A 23,772-nucleotide genomic window follows, 5' to 3' on the forward strand; every position below is an offset into this window, starting at 1 on the left:
CTTAGACCAATTAGTATAATTCAGTGGGGAAATCCAATTTTTTTTACTCTCGGTTCGGTGGGTGTGGTTGGTGGGCGTGGCAGGGGAAGGATACTATAAAATCTCCATTCCAACCCCACTCTGGGAGCAGCCTGAGGTGTTATTTGCTGGTTCTCCGAACTACTCAAAATTTCCGCTACCAGTTCTCTAGAACCTGTCAGAACCTGCTAGATTTCACCACAGTATAATCTTACATTCAAATAATCGGATTTCCTTGTAATTAAGTTTGTAATCCAACCTTAGTTTGACAATTAATGACAGGTAAAAACTCAGTATGTAAATTTCATTTTATGAACTCTATAAAGAATTTTACTTCCTATAGCGGTTTATATAACTGTTTATCACAGTGTTATTTTATTTTTAATTAAATAATTATGATTTTTATTTTTGCCTTATCTAACAGCTCTCAGAAAACTGCACCCAACTATGATATGTTACTGTTGTAACTATAGTGTGAACTATAAGGAAAGTACCATATTTTTCAGAGTATAAGACATACCTAAGTTTGGGGGGAGGAACATTGGGGGGGGGGGGATTTTGCCTACCAGGTATTCATCTGGCTAGTGTCCTTAATATAGTTAGCTGCAGCACATTAGTTTGCTGGTTTTGGGTGGGGTAAAAAACAGCTTCTAAAGCACAGCTGAAAAAAGTTTTGAAAAAGCTACATTCGGCATATAAGACAAACCAAATTTTCAGCCTCTTTTAAAGGGGGGAAAGTGTGTCTTATACTTCAAACAATATGGCATACTGTTCATATACTGCTGCCACCTACATTATGATCTTTCTGGAACAGTATCGTTGTTTTCTGGGCACATTTGGAGTTACTGAGTATTACTAATTTGTTGCTTAATGCAAGTTCAAATGCTGTTTATTGCCATGGTTTCCACTGATTAGGATCTATTGTGCTGCTATTTCTGTTTTATATTCTATGTAATTTATATGGATAGTGAGAAAATTCTAAGTGTTGGATTGTCTAAAATGGAAGCAAATTACTAATAAATGCACTCTGCAAAACTCCTTCAGTGCATGATACCTATCAAGGAATAAGATGATTCAAATCACACAACATGCTGTCCTATTTTAAATTTAAAGTAGTGATCAGAAGATCCAAGGGTAGGCAAAGCTGGCTCTTCTATGACATGTGGACTTCAACTCCCAGAATTCCTGAGCCAATCATGATAATTCAGGAATTCTGGGAGTTGAAGTCCACATGTCATAGAAGGGCCAACTTTGCCTACCCCTGACCTAGTCCCATAACCTTATTTGTATTTTATATACTAGTTCAAATTCCACATAAAGCAAATTACAGCTGAATGAAACCCTCCAAAGACCAAGAACTATTTATTTAGAAGGGACAGCACAGAAATAATTATGATCTTTCAGGAAACAAGGAGAAATGTGAAAACTACTTCAGAAATGAGAACAAGAGAAATAATTATTAGAAGCCAGATTGAATTTTACAGTTTCCTAATAAATTGAATATTGCTAAGAACATGTCTAATTCGAAATATACAACATTGTGCTTTTGGGTACAGGTGAGGAACACACATTGCAATTGAAACACTGTCCTTTTCCCGCCCACTTTTCTTTTTACCTGGAGGAGGAATTAGAGGAGGAGCAGTACTAACTGATGGAGGCGGTGGAAGGAATGGAGGTGGAGGAAGATGGGTGGGCGGAGCTCCTGGAGGAAAAAACGGAGGCGGCTTGGAAAAATTGTTGTCTACATCACTGCTGGAGCGTTCAGAAAGAACCTATAAATAAAACCAATTTTATATTTGCCTTTGGACAAAAAGGAGTGGGAAATGTACTTTCCTCCCCTTTCAGGACCTTCTGCATTCTAAACTAATATTTGCATTTGTCTGCTTCCATTCAATGGACTAATCAAGAGTTTGGGAGGGAAAGGTAAATAATGCAATGTTTTGTGATGAATCCTTGAGAGAGAAAGATCAAATTAGTTGACGGCACATGCTACCAATCAGTGCTCTTTTTGAAATTTCTATATTGCATAAAGAAGGGCCGACGCCAGTGATGGTGAACCTTTTATTCCTTGGGTGCTGAAATTGTGCGTGCCTGTGCTGTTGTGCATGCCCACACCCATAATTCAATGCCCCCGGACCCCTGCGAATGCACCTGAGACATCCCATGCTTCCCCACCATGCATGCGCATAAAACCCCATCTCCCCCACGCATGCACACACAACGCCCCCTGCGCCCCAGTTTGGGACTAGCAGGCCTCCCTGAAGCCTCCAGAAATGGACTGTTTTCAGACTGCCAGTAAGCTTTCCTGGAGCCTGTGGAGGGCGAAAATGCCCCCCCTTCCCCCCCCCCCAAGGCCGAAAACATCCTCTCAGAGCCTCTGCATCAAGCCAAAAATCAGCTGGCCAGTGCTGGAGCTGAGCTAATGCAACGGCTCGTGTGCCGGCAGATATGGTTCCGCATGCCACTTGCAGCATGCGTGCCATAGGTTCACCATCACAGGCCTACACCTTTGGGGACTGCAATGAACGTTTTCATGGATGAATCCTTCACCAGAAGCAGATTCAAAATTTTTCCAATTTGAAATTCTCTCCAACTTCCTTCTATTCAATGTACAGTGGTACCTCTACTTATGAACTTAATTCATTCCATGACCAGGTTCTTAAGTAGAAAAGTTTGTAAGAAGAAGCAATTTTTCCCATAGGAATCAACGTAAAAGCAAGTAATGCGTGAGATTGGGGAAACCACAGGGAGAGTAGAGGCCCTGTTTCCTCCCAGGAGATTCCTAGAGAGGCCCCATGGAGGCTTTTCCCCGCCTTTTCCGTCCGTTTCCTCCCAGGAGATTCCTAGAGAGGCCCCAGGGATGCTTCTCCCCACCTTTTCCGTTCCTGTTTTCTCACAGGAGATTCCTAGAGAGGCCCCACGGAGGCTTCTCCCTGCCTTTTCCGGCCCTGTTTCCTTCCAGGAGATTCCTAGAGAGGCCCCACGGAGGCTTCTCCCTGCCTTTTCTGGCCCTGTTTCCTCCCAGGAGATTCCTAGAGAGGCCCCACAGAGGCTATTCCCGGCCTTTTCCGGTTACAGTTTCGGAGGCTCAGGTTTGTAAGTGGAAAATGGTTCTTAAGAAGAGACAAAAAAATCTTGAACACCTGGTTCTTATCTAGAAAAGTTCGTAAGTAGAGGCATTTTTAGGTAGAAGTACCACTGTATCTAATGAATAAATTCATGGCTTGATCAGGAGTCATATCCACTATTTATTTTTTATTTTATTTTGCATATCAACCATAATGTATGGGGTAAGTTAATCTTCTGTGCTGATGTAGGATGAAGAGGTATTTTTCGGACTGAGGGCACAGGTTATTTTGTTTTACATTTGTGAAACAAACCTGAATATTGCTATTCTCATTGGCACGCCGCCTTCCTTCTACTCGACTGATTGTGATGGTCTGTCCAATCACATCTATTGTCCCAGAAAGCCGTCTGAAAAAGAAAATACAAAATGTTTCTTCATCAGACAATAAGTGCAAACCATTTTCATTAATATTGTTTTGAAAAATGTAAGAATTATGTAAATAAGAATAGAATAGAATCCTTTATTGGCCATGTGTGATTGGACACACAAGGAATTTGTCTTTGGTGCAGATGCTCTCAGTGTACATAAAAGATACATTTGTCAAGAATCATGAGGTACAACACAATGATTGTCATAGGGGTCAAATAAGCAATGAGGAAGCAAACAATATTAATAAAAATCTTAAGGATACAAGCAACAAGTTACAGTCATACAGTCATAAGTGGGAGGAAATGGGTGATAGGAATGATGAGAAAAAAATTGTAAAAATAGTAGTGAAGACTTAGTAAATAGTTTGACTCGCTCAAGATTCATAAAATAGGAATTTATTATGGCTGATAAAAGCACAGGAAGTATAGTTATTGTTCTATAAGAGCTACTCCAATTTGGTACCCACCAGATGTGTTGGAACTTCAGTACCCTCAAATCTTTAGGATGGACAGGAATTTGGAGAACTGAAGGTCAATGCATCCGAGGGGCACCAGGCCATGGAAGCCTGCTCTAAAAAATTGTATAAAATCCCCCCGAAAAAATAATGTATAGATCTGCTTTAATCAGAATTGTTGCTATCAAAGAACAGTATAGGTTGTACTAGAGCAGGGCTGTCAAACTCCCAGTCTGTGGCTTGCAAAAACAGGGGCGTTTTTGCCTTTCCTCGGGCTCCAAGAGCACTCTGCAGGCCTCCCAACCTCTCTGCGCACCCTGTTTTTGGGAAAAATTGCCCCATTTTTTCACAAAAATGGAATCGGGGCAGGGCTTTCGGAGGGCCAAAATGCGTGTTCGGTGTATAAGACGCACCACCATTTCCAACCTCTTTTAGAATATGTGTGTGCGTGTTATACTCTGAAAAATACGCTACTTAAGAGAGGACTGTAAAACACAGAGGCATTATATAAGTCTACATGCTATTGCTAATCAGTATTTCATTTGGAAAGCAGAGCCATTGTATGCCCATTGTAATAGCACAGTGGGGATAAAAGTACTACTATCAGAGTAAAAATTATAGAATTATAGAATGAATCCAGGTGCAGAAAGTAATTGAAAAACGGATTGACACTCATGACATTTGCTATGTGAAATGACAGTGTTCTGTGTGTTAATTTTATCATCATCATGGGGGGGGGGGGGAGAGGCAAAATCCTAATGGGCTTTGATTAAATTAATCCATTTTGAAATTAATTTTAAATTTTAACACTCCCCAATTCTATAATGAAGTATACATAGGAAGTGTTTTTAATAGGAAAGTGAACACAAGAACAAGGGGACAGAATCTGAAGTTAGTTGGGGGAAAGATCAAAAGCAACATGAGAAAATATTATTTTACTGAAAGAGTAGTAGATCCTTGGAACAAACTTCCAGCAGACGTGGTAGATAAATCCACAGTAACTGAATTTAAACATGCCTGGGATAAACATATATCCATCCTAAGATAAAATACAGAAAATAGTATAAGGGCAGACTAGATGGACCATGAGGTCTTTTTCTGCCGTCAGACTTCTATGTTTCTATAGAAAACACTCTCTCCTCACAATACCCAGAATCTAGTTGGGTATTATTATCATGATTAATCTTTATTTATACTTCCACATTAGGGTTGGTAAAATCAGCCTATGTACTCAAGTATAGCCCCATTCCATCTATTGAGGAAAAATATGGCATCGTGGCTTTTTTAAAAAAAAAGATCATGTGCTTTAAAATGTTCTTACCTTAGTTCAGGGGATTCAGACCTCCCATATCGAGTCTGCCACTTCACAGCGCCTGAACTGGTTTTCCTCACTGCAGGGCCCATCTGCGACTGAGAAGAGGCGCTGCTTCTGGTGAGATAAATGATCTCGGTCTTTCTTTTCTTATATTTCTACCTTTTCCTATTATCAGATACAGTGGTACCTCAAGATACGAACCCCTCGTCTTACGAACAACCCGAGATACGAACCCGGGGTTCAGAAAATTTTTGCCTCTTTTTACGAACTTTTTTCATCTTACGAACGCCAAACCCGAACTTCCGGGTTCGGCGTTCGGGAGGCTGCTGGGAAGACCCCCGGCTGTTTTAAAAGGTTACAGCCGGGCTGCGGGGCTTCCCAGCGGCCTCCCGAATGCCGAACCCGGAAGTTCGGCAAAAGTTTGGGTTCGGGAGGCCGCTGGGAAGCCGCCCCGCCCGGCTGTCACCTTTTAAAACAGCCGGGGGGCTTCCCAGCAGCCTCCCGAACGCCGAACCCGGAAGTTTGGGTTTGGCGTTTGGCTTTGGGAAGCTGCTAGGAAGCCCCCCCCCCCCGGCTGTTTTAAAAGGTGACAGCCGGGCGGCGGCGTTTTTTTGCGGGGGGTGTTCCCCCCTGCATGGATTAATGGATTTTACATTGTTTCCTATGGGAAACAATGTTGCGTCTTACGAACTTTTCGTCTTACTGTACTATTTTCTACCCCTCACTCTCTCACATTAGTCCCCCCCCCCCATCTGTGCCTTCCTGTGATTCTGGGACGCGGGAACATTCCAAGAGAGGTCTCGCGATGCTTTAAAAATGTTCACTAAGTAGAAACTGCAACTCTTATTAAACTAAATGAAAACACAAACACACAAGCAAGCAAGCTAACCAAACAGAGCTGGATTTATCCAGGTACCATACAAATCCAGAGAAAGAAGCTATGATTTGCTTTGGGCTTATTTTTCTGTTTCAGGAAAAATAAGCCAAATAAGAACAATTCAGGAAAATAAAATTCAGATTCTCTGATTCACTGTAACCATCAACAAGGACAGAACCGTTCATAATCACACTTGAGAAGTCAAAAGTAAAATATACATATATTCATGGCAAAACAAGTGCAACATTTATAGAATCGAGGAATTAATTATAATACCTTTAAATTGCTGGGCTAAAATCTAGGGTGGTTTTTTTTTTACAATAATGTACTGCTTGATAAAAATAAATTTTACCTCATCTGAAATTTCTACAATCTTCTCATGTGAGCAGAAATTGGTGTTCCCACCCATCCTCACCAAGAAAATATATAAAATGATGGCAGTGCTTTCAATATTTGTGATACAATACAAATATTCTTGTTTCCCCTATTTATAGGGACAAAAACAACAACCCCTAATCAATAGATCTTTATTTGGTCGCAGACCAGCAAGGAGGATACAGAGATCGCAGTTAATATATTTTCTAAAATATCTAAGAGGGATTAGAGTTAATACTATGGCATTCAGTGCAGATTATTAATTATTGGCTGTGTAAAGAGAAATGATATTGCATTGATCTTCTAATATTAAAATTTAAGCTGCTAGACAGCATTTGTTTATGTATCCTTAACAATATACAAGTAACATTTTGAAATTAAAAGCAGTTACCTCAATCCAAACTAAATGCATAGCACAGTGATGGCGAACCTCTGGCATGGGTGCCAGAGGTGGCACGCGGAGCCATATCTGCTGGCACGCGAGCTGTTGCCCTAGCTCAACTCGGATTGAGGACCCGGATTGTGGGGGCAATAGGCTGGCTCTGTTAAAAAGTGCTACTGCTAACATGTTGTAAGCCGCCCTGAGTTTAAGGAGAAGGGCAGCATAAAAATTGAATAAATTAAATAAAGGCTTTGGAGCCTGGGGAGGGCGAAAGTGAGCCTACTGGGCCCATCAGAAGTAGGGAAACAGGCCATTTCTGGCCTCCAGAGGGCATCTGGGAGGTGGGAGGGAACTGTTTTTGCCCTCCCCAGGCATTGAATTATGAGTGTGGGCACTCGGACATGTGCGACAGCGCGCGCCCACGCTCTTTCGGGACCCGAGGAAAAAAAGGTTCACCATCATTGGCATAGTACAAACTTTTGTAAAATATAATCAAAATCATCTGGCTTCTAAGCATGCTTAAATTATCGTCAACATGTTATTTAGATGCAAATTATCCCTGTTTACTACCACTAATCCCCAATTTAGAGGTTTTTAAAACCACTGATTGCCACCGACCTTCTGTATCTCAGATTGTATCAAGATTTACAACCAAAGGATGAAAAACACAAGATGTGAGAAGGGGGGGAGAGATTATTTGTTCAGTTTTAAAAAGGGATGATAGAAACCCTGGAAACATTTTTCTGTCTCCAGCTGTTTGAAAGTGTGACTGACCAACTGACCTGCTTGTTGGGACTCCCATCTTGAATAAGGGTGGGGGAGATGTAAACTCAGGTTTGACGGGTGGAAGTGGTATTTCTTTCTCTATATTTCCAGTTCTGCCCTGCTGCACCTTCAGAATAAAGTTTCTTCATTAACATTATCTATTGCAAAATAAAGGATCTCTTGCAACAAATTACAAGGCAACAGCAATAGCAACAAAATCCTCTCTTTCCTAAATACGGATGCTCACACCAGCAAAGCTGTTATTGTGGTTTCCATTCCGAGTTTCATTTGTCCAAGGAAATGTCGTTTCTCAAAAATCCCAATAGCCATCCTGAAAATAAACTGTTTTCAGAATAGGAAAGGGGGAGAGTAATTTATAATTTATTCTGTAGTATTATGAAGGGGGGGGGGGGGAAGGAATCAAAGTAGAATTTCCCCCAAAGATTTGTTTTTATGCTTCAGCCTCTGCAGAGTATTTAACAAACGTGTTTTTCTTCGGCATGGAATAGGAAAACTGAGAAATATAGAGTACTACTAAACAAATAAATATTTTATCAGTCAAACTCAGCTCCACTATGGGAAAACAGATCCACGTGGCACGTCTTTACTGAAAGAGTAGTAGATCCTTGGAACAAACTTCCAGCAGACGTGGTAGATAAATCCACAGTAACTGAATTTAAACATGCCTGGGATAAACATATATCCATCCTAAGATAAAATACAGAAAATAGTATAAGGGCAGACTAGATGGACCATGAGGTCTTTTTCTGCCGTCAGACTTCTATGTTTCTATGTTTCTAGGGAATATTAGCTAAGCATCTGGTGCTCTATTTCCATCAATCCCTGTATTACTTTTCTCAAGAATCAGAAAAGCAAAAATGTCAAAAATGAATATTTCTTTTAAAAAACCAAGTATTAATAAGCAAAGCCTTAAAAATGTAGACTAATATTTTCCTGCAGACTGATAAGGTTCACAATAACTTGCTACTAAGCAAAGCAAACTGAGCAGTTATGCATAACAGACAAATAAAATCTAAACAACTGGCAGTTATTAGTCTCTTATATGGGGAAACATGTGTTTCTCCTCAGAGTGGGGGGAGGTTGGAAGCACAAATACTGTACAGTTGGAAGTATAGTTTCTGGTTTTGGTGGGTTTTTTTAAAGATTGTTTTCAGTAAGACAGGCAAAATGTGGAAGAGCCTTCTCTGTGGTGGCCCTGGCCCTCTGGAATCAGCTCCCCCCAGATTCGTGCTGCCTACACCCTCCTCGCCTTCCGCATCTCAACTATGCTGCCAGGCTTAGGGCCACTAGACTCTAGCCCCCTGGCTGACGAATGTATTGTAAGTTAGTTGATTGAATGGGAATAAGAGGATTTTTTATGGTCTTAGGTTTTTAGATTACAGTGTTCCCTCGATTTTCGCGGGTTCGAACTTCGCGAAAAGTCTATACCACGGTTTTTCAAAAAATATTAATTAAAAAATACTTCACAGTTTTTTCCCCCTGTACGTTTTTTCCTGCCCGATGACGTCATATGTCATCGCCAAACATTCGTCCACCTTTAATAAATATTTTTTTTAATAAACTTTAATAAATAAACATGGCGAGTAATAATCTAAAGGGTTGCTAAGGGAATGGGAAATCGCAATTTAGGGGTTTAAAGTGTTAAGGGAAGGTTTGTGATACTGTCCATAGCCAAAAATAGTGTATTTACTTCCGCATCTCTACTTCGCGGAAATTCGACTTTTGCAGGCGGTCTCGGAACGCAACCCCCGCGAAAAGTGAGGGAACGCTGTAATTAATTTAAGATAATTGGATTGAAGATGTTATATTGTTTCTTTATATGCTGTAAGCCGTCCCGAGTCCTCGGAGAGGGGCGGCATATAAATCCAATAAATAAATAAAATAAAATATCCTGCACTAATGCTACTTGGGGGAAGAGTTTCATACATCTTCCTGCATATTAAGAAAAACATAAACTATAATAGGGTCATTCTTTGTCAGGTGGACCAGGTGTCCACGTGACTGATTTTTGCAGCCTTATTTGAAAAGAAACCATCACAAAAACAACATATATGAGAGGAAAAAATGTGCTCTTTCTAATGAAATAAAAATGAAGATGATTGAAGGTGAGAAAAGAGAGAGCTCTGTTTCATCACATTCAGTTGTCTTCATTCGAAAGAGCAAGTTTTTTTTCTACCGCTCTCTGTTTTCTCACCTCCAATCATTTTCATTTTGTTAGAAAGAGCACTTTTCCCCCTATAATATATGTTGTTTTTTGTGATGGTTTCTTTTCAAATAAGGCTTCAATTTAGAAACATAGAAACATAGAAGTCTGACGGCAGAAAAAGACCTCATGGTCCATCTAGTCTGCCCTTATACTATTTTCTGTATTTTATCTTAGGATGGATATATGTTTATCCCAGGCATGTTTAAATTCAGTTACTGTGGATTTATCTACCACGTCTGCTGGAAGTTTGTTCCAAGGATCTACTACTCTTTTAGTAAAATAATATTTTCTCATGTTGCTTTTGATCTTTCCCCCAACTAACTTCAGATTGTGTCCCCTTGTTCTTGTGTTCACTTTCCTATTAAAAACACTTCCCTCCTGAACCTTATTTAACCCTTTAATATATTTAAATGTTTCGACCATGTCCCCCCTTTTCATTCTGTCCTCCAGACTATACAGATTGAGTTCATTAAGTCTTTCCTGATACGTTTTATGCTTAAGACCTTCCACCATTCTTGTAGCCCGTCTTTGGACCCGTTCAATTTTGTCAATATCTTTTTGTAGGTGAGGTCTCCAGAACTGAACACAGTATTCCAAATGGGGTCTCACCAGCGCTCTATAAAGCGGGATCACAATCTCCCTCTTCCTGCTTGTTATACCTCTAGCTATGCAGCCAAGCATCCTACTTGCTTTCCCTACCGCCTGACTGCACTGCTCACCCATTTTGAGACTGTCAGAAATTTCACCTGGTCCACTTGACAAAGAATGACCCAATAATATTCCGTTCTAGTCCTTTAAGATACTGGTCCCCAACCGGTTCCGTGGAGTTTTTCCATGGACCAGAGGGGGCATGGTTTCATACAGTGCCTGCATCCCATGGATGGGGCTTTGCTTGTTTGTGTGGCCTAGCTTCTGGCATACCACGGACCAGGGGATTGGAGACCTCTGCTATAAGAGCACTAGAGTTGGTGGAGCATTAGATTAGGTAGACTTTTACTTCTATACGACAACACTTGATAGCTTTCACATTTATCATCAAGGTTACATTAGTAAAAAGCATGAATGGACAATGAAGCATTATGGGATATTACAGAAAAGCACAATCTTGGGTCATACATTTGTTGTGATGGCAACAAATCTGGAGTTGAATGTAGAAAATGTGGTTCAATTGCTCAATTATGAGGTAGCCTTGGTCAACGTCTCTCAGGTAATCAGTATGAATAAAATAGTACGCAAGCATGATTTTTTTAAAGGTGAAAAAAGTAATAAAGCTTTGTATTAGCTCTGCTTATATTTAGCTTATATGAATTCTTGAGTATCAAATGTTGAACACAATACCGCACACAATGATTGAAAACGGGGCTTCCTACCCATAATTTCTTCGTGAACATAAAATATGTAACCTGAGCAAGGTTACAGATGTTAAACTAACCATCAGCATTTACATCTCTTCTCCTTTTTAAGTAATAAAAGGCTAAAAGGCTCCAGCCTATTAGGAGCAGAAGAAGAAAAACGAATAATTGGGAGCCAACCAGCCAGATGCATTCTACAAAATATTCTCTATCAGGTCCATTTTCTATCGTGTTTTAAAATAGCATTTTATTAAATCAATGAAACAAAACAACTAAAGTCTTTCTTCATGGAAAAATAAGTATATTATATGCTTTCTATGTTTTGCAAAGCTGTTGTATTGATGTGAAAACATAAATAAAATATCAGTATTACGGCAAAATTATTTATATATACACTGCTAAAAAAAATAAAGGGAACAGTTAAACAACACAATATAACTCCAAGTAAATCAAATATCTGTGAAATCAAACTGTCCACTTAGGGAGCAACACTGATTGACAATCAATTTCACATGCTGTTGTGCACATTCAACTTTCATTCATTCAGATCTAGGATGTGTTATTTGAATGTTCCCTTTATTTTTTGAGCAGTATATATATAATATTTGTATGCTGCCCACCCCAATAGGACTCAGGGCATCTAACAATAATGACTAAAAACAGTAAAAAAATAAATTATAGTCTTCGGAGAAGGGCGGTATACAAATATAATAAATAATAATATAGTAAAATAGCAATATTATAAAAAATACGTAAGGAATAAGCTTAAAAACCATACATGCGCACAGTCATTCTTAATTCCAGGCCTGCCAGAAAAGCTAGGTCTTAACGGAGATAGTACAGATCTCTGGAGGCAGTTGGTTCCAAAGGATCGGAGCCGCCAGGGAAGGCTCTCCCCTGAGGTCCCACCAGCCAACATTGTTTGGCAGACGGAACCCAGACAAGGTCAACTCTGTGGGCCCTTACTGGCTATAGCGAGGTATGAGGCAGGAGGTGGTCCTGTAAGTAGTCTGGCCCTGAGCCAACACCTTGAATTTTGTCCGGAGACTAACTCGTAACCAATGCAGTTTGATTAAAGTTGGTGTCATACGGGCGTACCTTGGTATACCCGCAATGCGCGCGCTGCTGCATTTTGCACCAGCTGAAGTTTCCACACGCTCTTCAAGGGTAGCCCCATGTAGAGCGCATTGTAATAGTCAAGGCGAGAAGTGGTGAGGGTGTGAGTGACTGTGAGGAGTGCTTCCCGGTCCAGATAGGGCCGCAACTAATTAAAGCAACTTTCTCAAGAAATATTGGTTTTTAAGTACACCCATTTCTTTACACCATGTAGGTGACACATATTAACTTGATGTGCCTTTTCTTCTCTCAGGCATTCTCAAATGCCTAATCCAGGGCCAGGCAAAGTTAGCTCTTCTGTGACTTGTGGACTTCAACTCCCAGTATTCCTAAGCCAATCAGGCTTCAACTCCCAGTATTCCTAAGCCAATCAGGCTTCAACTCCCAGTATTCCTAAGCCAATCAGGAATTCTGGGAGTTGAAGTCTACATGTAATAGAAGAGCCAACTTTGCCTACCCCTGGACTAGTCAGTTGTAACTACGCATCCAGTTGATAACTTCTTACACTGGCACACATAAGTTCTCAACCCAGTGGAGAGTTCAAATCCTGCCACAATAAGGTCTTGCCTAGAATTGTCTTCAGCCTTAGAAGCACTAAAAAAAATCTAGAATTTGCTGCTTCACAATGCCACTGAGACTAACAATGTGGTTTCCGAAAGGCCTCTAGGAATAATAGAGATTGGCGATTACTATACAGTGATCCCCCGGTTATTGCGTCCCCGACCATTGCGAACAGGCTAATTTGCGATTTTTCAACCCAGAAGTCAAAACACCATCTGCGCATGCGTGCCCTTTTTTCTATGGGCACGCATGCGTAGATGGCGCCGGGCAGATCAGCTGCTGGGCGGCTTCCCTAGGTCTTCCCCCTCTTGGCGGGCATCAGCGAGGAGTTTCCCCACCGCCCACGCAAACTCCTCGCTGCTGCCGCTTCGCTCGGCCGCTTCCCAGCTGAGTACTCAGCTGGGAAGCGGCCCGAGCGAACGGCTTGTCCGCAGCCTGCCTGCCCGCGCGCCTGCGGCTCGCGCGCCCTTCTCCCGCCCACGCCGTTCGCTCGGGCTGCTTCCCGGCTGAGTACTCAGCTGGGAAGCGGCCCGAGCGAACGGCTTGTCCGCAGCCTGCCCACGCCGTTCGCTCCCCCTCTTGCTGGCGGGAGGGCGAGAAGCCCTCCCCAGCACCCGCTCGCCCGCCCTTCGCCGCTCGCCCGCCCTTCGCCCGGCCACCCGCCGTTCGCTCGCTGCTCGCCCGGACACCCGGGTTCGGGGAGGTGCTGGCAAGCCGCCCATGCCGGCGGCGACGTTTTAAAACAGCCGCGCCGCTTTCCAATGAGTCCCGAAGACAAACGCGGAAGTTTGACGTTTGTCTTCGGGACTCATTGGAAAGCGGCGCGGCTGTTTTAAAACGTCGCCGCCGGCATGGGCGGCTTCCTAGCGGCCCCCCAAACCCGGGTTGGGGGTCCGGGGGGGTGCTGGCACCCCGCCCATGCCGGCGACGACGTTTTAAAATAGGAACCCCAATCTTCGGCTCCTCGCTAGCGCTGCGGGAGTAAAAACACCATCTGCGCATGCGCAGATGGTGTTTTTACTTCCTCGGCGCTACTTCGCGAAAACCCGCTCGTTGCGGGGGGTCCTGGAACGGAACCCCCGCAATGATCGGGGGATCACTGTACAGTGGTACCTCAAGATATGAACCCCTCGTCTTACGAACAACTCAAGATACGAACCCGGGGTTCAGAAAAAATTTGCCTCTTCTTACGAACTTTTTTCGTGTTACGAACGCCAAACCCGAACTTCCGCGTTTGGCGTTCGGAGGCTGCTGGAAAGCCCCCCAGCCCGGCTGTCACCTTTTAAAACAGCCGTGCGGCTTTCCAGCAGCCTCCGAACGCCAAACGCGGAAGTTTGGGTTTGGCGTCCGGCTTCGGGAGACGGCTGGGAAGCCGCCCGGCTGTTTTAAAAGGTCACAGCCGGGTGGCAGCGGGTTTTTTGCGGGGTTTTTTGGGGGTTGCACGGATTAATTGACTTTACATTGTTTCCTATGGGAAACAATGTTTCGTCTTACGAACCTTTCGTCTTACGAACCTCCCCCTGGAACCAATTAGGTTCGTAAGACGAGGTATGACTGTATATGGCTATTAATCAAGTTTGCAATCCTTCCTTGAGTTATGACAATCTAACAATGTCTTATTTAGGAAAGCAGGGTTGTGCAAAAGTATTTGTACATGAATTGTTCATGGAACGGTTGTTTTCAGGTGGCTTGTGTCTAAAACAGGGGTGGTTGATTTCAGCTATGGAGCTCATTTGTTTCAATATGGGATGAAATGGTTCTTACTGAAAGTAGTATTTCAGGCAGGAGGGCAAAACTATTAGCAACAGTCCAGGGCAACCGAGAAAAGGGGAAAAACACAACACTGCAAAAGGAGGAGGCATAAGGAGATATGCAGCAAAGCTAGCTACATGAAGGCGAAAGTGTCGCACAGTAGCCTCGTCCTACTCACTTCTATAGTCACTCCTGTATCCTGTGCATTTGGCTTCAGCAGAAATTTAAAAAAAAGTAAAATCATTTGAGGTTTCATTTTCATCAAACTGTGCCTCTCCCCAACGTAACGGCAAAACTTTCAGGCATCATAGCAGCCTTTGTTTTGTTTCAGATTCAAAACTACACACATTGTCTCTTTTGTGCACATTCTTTACATGGAGGATAACTTCTTTGGTCAGCAGAATTCTGCCTGAACTTCATTTTTGAAGTTGGGCCACCAAGAGAGAGAAAGCAAGGATCAAATGCTAGACCATGGGTCCTCAACCTATGGCCTGTGGGCTGCATGCGGCCCGCCAAAGCCATTAATTTGGCCCGTGCAGGACCACGAGGCTGCCCTGCCCACATTACCCTGCCCACCCTTCAGACGACTGTAGTACTTACCTTCATGAGCCCCATGGGCTGGAACTGAAAGGTAAGGACAACAATATTGGCCTGCAGAGATTTTCTGGAGATAGGGGAGGTGAAAAACAAGCAAACCCGGACCGCTTTTGGCCAAAGAATGAGCCGTTTTCACCTGGTTTTGGCCAGCAGAATGTTTCTGGAAGCGGAAGAGGTGAAAAACGGGATGCAGACACCCCATGAAGTTTTTAAAAATGGTGAAAACTTCCCGTTTTTCACTTCCCCTGTCTCCAGAAGATATAGAGACAGAGAGAGACAGAGTGAATAGAGAAGAGAAGGAGCTCAAGCTCCTTGGGGCTGAGAAGAATTGCTGCAAAACTGAGTTTCCTGAAGTGGACCACTAGATTCCTAAACAACAAAACAAAAAGCAAATAAAACACCCCCAAGAGCAAAACAAATTAAAGTTTAATTTGTATGCATTGTTTAATGGACTGCTAAATTGGCCATGCCCACCTAGTCACATGACCTAGCAATGCCCCCCCCCCCAGTCACAGGACCACCTGGCCATGCCCACCCAGGTAGTCCCCCCCCCCACCTGACAGTCTGAGCGACCGTGAATTGGCCCCGTTTAAAAAGTTTAAGGACCCTTCTATCACACCAAAAACGATACATGAAATCTGTTTAAATAGAATAACATATCTCACTAAAAGAATGCATCATATACATTATGTAACAATCACAGCAATCATTAGTACATTATGCCATCAAGTCATAAGAGTTGCAGCAAGAAAGATTTTAAAAAAAAGTGATTCTACATGCAGCACATCTGGATAACATATTTTTTTTTAAAAAGCTGGAGTGAAAACAAAACAGCTACGTCCACTTTTGTGTTTAGACTCAAACTTGGAAGTGGTATGGCAAACAGTAATTAGAGTGACTAAGGAAAGTTTACCAACATTCACCTTAAAAAGACTGTATGTGCCATCTGGAATCTCTGCCCCTGGCGTTACTTCCATAGCAATGTCTTCGGCCTAAGTCAAATAACACATCGCCCATTAAAACACCACATTATGGACTGATGGGCTACAACACAACTAACAACAGGTTACAAGAGAGTTGCAAGTTGGTGATTCCACATTACCAACACAGAGGCCCACAAGGAAATGGAGCAAAATGGCTGGATGATAGGAACAAGGAAAGGAAGGGAAATGAACTTTTGAACCACACAAGGGTTGCTAACACTCTGTGTGGAATCTAACTTTTGAAGGAAAATGGTTCTACAATTGTGGAACAAGAGGTTCTTTTTTATTACCGTAATTTTATTTGTAGCTGCGGTAACGGGTAAAATTTCGAGCCCCATTCGTATCCTCTTTTGTTTTTCACAGTAGGCTTTCCAAGTGTCTTCATTAAACCCATAATTGAAATAATCTGAGAGATCAGCGCCTTAGAAGAAAACAACAAATATTCTAGGAGTTAAATGCAACTACTAGGAAAGCGTGGAGGAATCCTGCCTTCCACAATGCTTTCTAGCTACTGGGTTTCCAAAATGAAAAGCAGCTGAATAACCATTCTGGGGGTAAAATACAATTTTCTTTTTCGGGAGCACTCCTTTTTGTTTACTTCCCACAACCACTTAGCAGTGTTTTATTACTTAGCTATGCTTCAAAGGGGAGGCACTTTTTCCTGTGTTAGATAAGCCAAAGTAGCTAAAACATCAAAACATTCTGAGTTAAAAAAAACCCTTTAAAATGCAAAACACCTAACAGCATATCCTCATGCATCAAATCGAACTGAGTAATACTTATTATTTTCCCTGCCTCTTGGAAGCAGCATTTTATAAGGATTGGGTCTACGACATGCTAAGATTAAATTTCTCCTCAAACAGGAATTGTGAACACATTTTGTGTGTTTAGTTGAAACAAGAAAAATCAATTTTCTGCTCACCTGTGGAGTTTCACTGACATGTTTTTTTTTACAATGCTATTTATTTTTGTGCAAAGTTTTCTACCTGGTTTTCTCCAAGGTTTATCTTCAAAAGAATCCAAATCAACTTCTAGTAGTGGAACACCATTAATGTTTCCTGGTGCATCAAGATCGACTCCTTTCACTTTGGTGCCTATAAAAAAAAGAATATTTTATGAGCCCCGCGGCAAGCAACATAATATTGTAAGCTTCTATAGGGAGAATAAGATACTTATTCCCTGCATACTGGCACTCGTGAGCCTGATAGTTACTGTTCTTATATTTATCTTATATATTAGATAACTAACCTATCCAGGTTGTCCAGGGGGAAAGCATTTTAAAATTCCCTGATATTTCCTTGACATTTCCCTGCAACATGTGATCTAGCTAAGGGGCGGTCATAGATGGCATCATACTAAACAGCTAAGCCGTGGAGAAATATTGGTAGCTGAGGAAGCAAGTTGTTGCCACAGTTATGCTCATTTTTGCTTGACTCTTCCAGGCAACGCAATCCATTTTTTAACGTGAGTTTTCCGAGACTTTTAAACATTTTAGTAGTTTGTTCCCCCCCCCCCTGATTTATTCAGTTTTTTTCTCAAATTCCCTGATAATTCCAATATTTCCTGAATCGCCAATTTCCCTGATGATTCCCTGATTTCCCAGGTTTGCTGGACACCCTGCTTATCTGATAGTTAATGTTCTCTTACACTGTCCAAGTGCAATGTAGCATCTTAAGAGACAAGAGCATAGCATTATTTTTTCCTATTTTCTTTCTTTGAAGCTCTAAATGCTTTTTTTGAGCTTTAAATGCTTACCAGAGGATCCATAACTTCGCCCTCCTGTTTTAATATTGAGGTTCACTGGTGCTGCTCCGTACCTTAAAAAAAAAAACCATTTTTATAGTAAAGGGTAAAAGATGAACAAGATTTTTGAGGAAATGTTTTTTTAAAAGTGTTCAGAAGTGCTATGGTGTGCACTCAACGTTAAAGAAGTGGCAACTTCTGGCTCAGCAGATACCCCAAAGCTTTTACTCAGTTCTCCATACACGCACATACACGGGTAACAATGATAATTGGGACTTTAATTTCCATCGCCTACTGCCATAATTGTAAAGCATAATATCTCATGACCACACACTGCTTAGAACTGCTAATAGTCATGCCTGATTCTGAAGACAATGAACCAGGCCCCTCAGGATATCCTGGACCAGGGGGCTGCCAGAGGTAGCTAAGATCGAGAATGAGGTAGACAGTGACTAGAGAGAGACAGAGGGGGCTGATGTTACAATGGGAGATTGGTCTCTTTCAGATAGGAAGATTTATTAGGGGAAGATATGTGGATTAACCCACGCTATCAAAGAATGGCTAAACGGGAAGAGGAGGTCCAGAATAAAAGGTATTAATCCACAGCCTTAGCTCTTTGAGGTGTGATGTCACTTCCAGGTTACATAAAGAAGGGTGTCTGGGAAAAGAGGGCATGGACTCACTACGTTTGTTACATGGAAGAGCCAAGAAAATGTGGCATGCCTGAAAACAAATGCTAAAAAATCATGTTTTCTGTCTCCCAAGATATTCTGAGCTGCCTTCCTGGTGCTTGCAAAAGCTGGTGGTGAGCTTCTGATTTATGCTTTGATTTGTGAGCAGTGTTATCTAGGAATTTAGACGGATTGGATTTTGGCAGGCTTCCCAGAGTCCAAGACGAGGCTGGTTGCTTAATGAGATAGAACTGTGCTTTACTTCTTGCTACTTGACTCTGCCCTGCAAAATATACTGCTCAAAAAAATATAAAGGGAACACTTAAACAACACAATATAACTCCAAATAAATCAAACTTCTGTGAAATCAAACTGTCCACTTAGGAAGCAACACTGATAGACAATCAATTTCACATGTCAGCACATTCAACTTTGTACAGAAAAAAGTATTCAATAAGAATATTTCATTCCTTCATATCTAGGATGTGTTCTTTGAGTGTTCCCTTTATTTGTTTGAGCAGTATGATAGATAGATAGATAGATAGATAGATAGATAGATAGATAGATAGATAGATAGATAGATAGATAGATAATGTTTGAAAAATAAAGAGAGTTTATATTTCAAAGAAGTGATTTTTTGAGGCTTGGAAAATTACTGGAGACCCGAGAGTAGAACACTTGGCAACCAGTCATTATGTGAGAAGAACCCAAGAACCCAAGACTGCAGTCGCATGACCACAGAGTTGGTCCTTTAACTGGAAACAATTGTTACTTGCTTCAAGGTAAGAAAGGAAGGGACTTTTCTGAAGCCTGCCTTATCTCAGAATCTAAAATCCAAGTGATTAAGCAGTGGACAACTTACCCATACTGTGGTGCTCCTGTTTTAATGTCACCGATAGTGACCTGAACATCATCTTCATCATCATCACTATCACTGTCACTGTCATCTTCAGCCTCTGTCACTTTCTACAAAAAAGAGAGAGACTATAATTAGAAATTACATATGTGCATGTGCCAAAAATTCTCTATAAAACTTCTCTCCAAAATAAAAGTTCAGAAAAAAAAAAGATGGTGGCGTCCATGCACCAGCACCAACAGAACCGGTTCCATGATGTCACTAGGCATTTGCTAATGGCTCTAAAAACCAGTGCGAGCTCACCTCTGCTTTTTACCCTCCACAGGAGTGGTCCATCAACAAGATCCCACCAAGAGCAAAATGTGCACTACTCAACCTCTAAAGAACTAAAGGGCTCTCTCATAACGGAAAATGTCATGTTCGTGAGACGACCCAAAGAGAAACACTGAACAACAATGGCAAGTATGTCAGGATTGCAAGCAGAAAACCACCATTCTCCCAAGAGAACACTGCTGCCCATCTATAGGTTGTGGGAAATCACATGCATAAGCCAGAAGGCTATCAAAATAATGTTTTTCTGGATGGACAAGACCAAGAATGAATTTTGGGGATCTAATGAAAAGGGTTACTTTTGGCAAAAAGGCCCACACTGGGTTCCGCCGTAAGAACCTTGCCCCATTTCTGATACATAGGATGGCACTATCAAAGTTTGGGTCTTTTTTGTTGCTTCTGGACCAATAGCAATAGCACTTAGACTTATATACCGCTTCAGTGTTTTTACAGCCCTCTCTAAGCGGTTTACAGAATCAGCATATTGCCCCCAACAATCTGGGTCCTCATTTTACTCACCTCCGAAGGATGGAAGGCCAAATCAACCTTGAGCTTGGTGAGATTTGAATTGCTGAACTACAGTCAACAGAAGCAGCTTATAATACTGCACTCTAACCACAGCGCCAAGGCTCATAAGGATGGCTTGCTATCACTGATGGAGCTAGGAATGTTGTGGTCTACCAGCGGCCAGCAAAGCTGGCAGCAGATTCGGACAGTGAGGAGGTTGAGGAGGAACATGGGCCAGTCCTGGAGTCTGAGGAAGGCTCTGAGTAGTACTCTGCGTCTGAGGCAGAGATGGGGCCAGGGCAGTCTGACAGTTACCAGCTGCCTTGGGAATCAGACATTTAATGTATCAATAAGTTGTTGTTGTTGTTATTGTTATTATTATTATTAATTATTAATTAGATTTGTATGCCGCCCCTCTCCATAGACTTGTTAACCATAAATTATAGGAATGTTCAAAACTTTCCATTTTGGGGACAGAATGTTCCAGGGAATGCTAAATAAATAAATAAGTAAGTATCTCATCCATACTATGACAATCTAGGATTGTCCTGGAAGCATTTTAAAAGTTTGGAAGTGATGCAATAAAATTGCAGATATGGAAGATGTTCCCCCAAATGTTCAGTTTCCAAAATAGACCCACCCACCCCCTAACAAATTATTACCCCCATGGTCTATATAGAATAGAATAGAATTCTTTATTAGCCAAGTGTGGTTGGACAAACAAGGAATTTGTCTTGGTGTATGTGCTCTCAGCGTACATAAAAGAAAAAGAGAAATGACAAAACCATAGAAATGGTGGTAGACTTTAGGAGAAACCCTTTCATCCTTCCACCTCTCACAATACTAGGCAACACAGTATCAACAGTAGAGACCTTCAAATTTCTAGGTTCTATCATATCTCAAGACCTAAAATGGTCATCTAACATCAAAAACATCATCAAAAAAGCACAACAAAGAATGTTCTTTCTACGCCAGCTCAGGAAGCTCAAACTGCCCAAGGAGCTGCTGATAGAGTTCTACAGAGGAATCATTGAGTCTGTCATCTGCACCTCTATAACTGTCTGGTTTGGTGCTGCAACTCAACAGGACCGACAGAGACTTCAGAGGATAATCAGAACTGCAGAAAAAAACAATTGCTGCCTTCCATTGAGGACCTGTATACTGCACGAGTCATAAAGAGGGTGGGGAAAATATTTACTGACCCCTCGCATCCTGAACACAAACTGTTTCAACTCCTACCCTCAAAACATCGCTACAGAGCACTGCACACCAAGACAACTAGACACAAGAACAGTTTTTTCCCAAACGCCATCTCTACTAAGCAAATAATTCCCTCAACACTGTCAGACTTTTTACTAAATCTGCACTTCTATTCTACTAGTTTTTCTCATCATTCCTATCATCCTTTTCCTCCCTCTTAGGACTGTATGACTGTAACTTGTTGCTTGTATCCTAAGATTTTTATTAATATTGATTGTTTCTTCATTGCTTATTTGACCCCTATGACAATCATTTTGTGCCACATGATTCTTGACAAATGTATCTATTTCTTTTATGTACTTTGAGAGCATATGCACCAAGACAAATTATTATTATTATTATTATTATTATTATTATTATTATTATTATTATTTTAATTGGATTTATATGCCACCCCTCTCCAAAAATTCCTTGTGTGTCCAATCACACTTGGCCAATAGAATTCTATTCTATTCTATATCCACTTAGTCATCATGAATGGCTTGATCAAAATTATAAAAAATGATAGATAGATTTCTATAGTTCTAGTTTTATAAAGAATACCATTTTCACTACGCCATTTTCAGCTGCTCCTCCTTCTTCTTCATTTCCCGTTGGGGTTGGAACACTTCAAGATAAAATAAAAAGCATCAGTGCTTGAAAGGGACCAGTATTGGTTTAAAAAAAAATAAGTGTAATTTAAATTACAATATTTTAGATGAATTATAGTTTTGTTAGGGAAAAAACCCAACTTTTTCAGTAATTTTTTTATTTCTGGGGAATAAAGATACATACAGTAATTAAGCCGAGTAACACTTATTTCATTTAATTTAACATGATTTCAGTGATATTACACATTATTTCATTATCCCCTGGTTACTTTAAAATATTAAAGTAGGTTTAAAAGTAGGTATTAAAGTAGATTTAAAATATTAAAGTAACCAGGTTAAAAAAACCTTATAGAGCCAATATTTTGTGAAGAAGTATACCACAGAAAATATAGGGTATATTTTGTACAGTATATAGAATTAAGCTAAGTTTAGAAATGGGATATATTTTACTACATCTAGACAATGATTGTATTGACATTCAGAGGGATTTTACACATAAGAGGACTTTACTCACAGGAGATTGCACTCACAAAGCCAGAGCAGAATAGGGTTTTAATTACATTGATTTATCATATTAATTACAAAAGTAAATCAGAAAATGCTCATTAAAGTTTTTTCCCCCAGACCATAAAGTTCCAGTTCAACAAGGATTCAAAATAAAATTAGTATAGATGACATTACTTAATAAAGTAATGAAGTTCATGACATAGCTCTAATAAAACATGTCATCCCTGAGCTATGCATGTGTTCGACTACTGTAATTACATGGAACTCTGAAATTATTTAAATTACTTTCTCAAAAATTATTCCGAACAAGTACTATTAAAAGTGGTCTCCTAGAAAAGCACTACAATGATGCACAATAAACTCCATCTAAAAATCTACTGAAATCATTTGCTTCATTTCATAATTAAAATTGTGATATCTACGGAATCCATTTTACCACATTTCTTGTATGGCTACTTATAAAACACAATATCCATAGTATGGTCGCTCTGAATTTTATTGCACAAAGAATACATTTTGTATAGTAACATCTTACATTCCATTTCACTAAAAACCTGACAAATACAGGTTAAGTAGTTTGAACTTTCATTGAACTAATAAAGAACATTATGTTAATAGCCCAATTCAAAATGCTGATCTTACCTTTTAATAAGATAAATAAGATAAGAAGATTAAAGACTTGGATAATTCATAACTTGATTATCTGACTTATTTGAATCTTAGGAAACCTTATGGAGAAGACCCTTTTATGTGCACACTAAAATATTATTTTGCTTTTGTGACTCCAAACCTTTGGGGAGATGGGCAGGTTTATAAATTTGATTAATAAATAGGAGGATAAGATGTTTCTCTTATAATTTTACATTATTTTAGTGTATTGAAGGCTGATTTAACTAGTTCTAATACAGTGGTACCTCGAGATACGAGTTTAATTCGTTCCGGACCTGGGCTCTTAAGTCGAGCAGCTCTTATCTCGAACGACTTTTCCCCATAGGAATTAATGTAAATAATTTTAATTGGTTCCAGCCCTCAAAAAAC

At 40.8% G+C, this 23,772-nt stretch overlaps 1 protein-coding gene across 18 annotated transcripts in view; it reads right to left on the minus strand.

Annotated features, from left to right (window-relative positions):
• The window catches only part of FIP1L1 (factor interacting with PAPOLA and CPSF1), a 48,764-nt gene that overhangs the window by 17,598 nt on the left and 7,394 nt on the right, over window positions 1-23,772 (minus strand). For 10 of the 18 annotated variants that reach the window (XM_070757179.1, XM_070757177.1, XM_070757182.1 and 7 more), the window contains exons 3-12: window positions 22,181-22,244; window positions 19,547-19,650; window positions 18,026-18,087; window positions 17,257-17,364; window positions 16,561-16,691; window positions 16,211-16,279; window positions 7,700-7,809; window positions 5,290-5,397; window positions 3,399-3,492; window positions 1,634-1,790 (exon numbers count right to left, since the gene is read on the minus strand). In XM_070757179.1, coding sequence (XP_070613280.1) covers window positions 1,634-1,790; window positions 3,399-3,492; window positions 5,290-5,397; window positions 7,700-7,809; window positions 16,211-16,279; window positions 16,561-16,691; window positions 17,257-17,364; window positions 18,026-18,087; window positions 19,547-19,650; window positions 22,181-22,244 — 1,007 coding nt within the window. The remainder of the gene's footprint in view (window positions 1-1,633; window positions 1,791-3,398; window positions 3,493-5,289; window positions 5,398-7,699; window positions 7,810-16,210; window positions 16,280-16,560; window positions 16,692-17,256; window positions 17,365-18,025; window positions 18,088-19,546; window positions 19,651-22,180; window positions 22,245-23,772) is intronic. The other 8 variants (XM_070757192.1, XM_070757186.1, XM_070757193.1 and 5 more) reach the window with 1 other exon arrangement.

The sequence above is a fragment of the Erythrolamprus reginae genome, chromosome 7 (assembly GCF_031021105.1).
Source record: "Erythrolamprus reginae isolate rEryReg1 chromosome 7, rEryReg1.hap1, whole genome shotgun sequence".
NCBI classification, from domain to species: domain Eukaryota; kingdom Metazoa; phylum Chordata; class Lepidosauria; order Squamata; family Dipsadidae; genus Erythrolamprus; species Erythrolamprus reginae.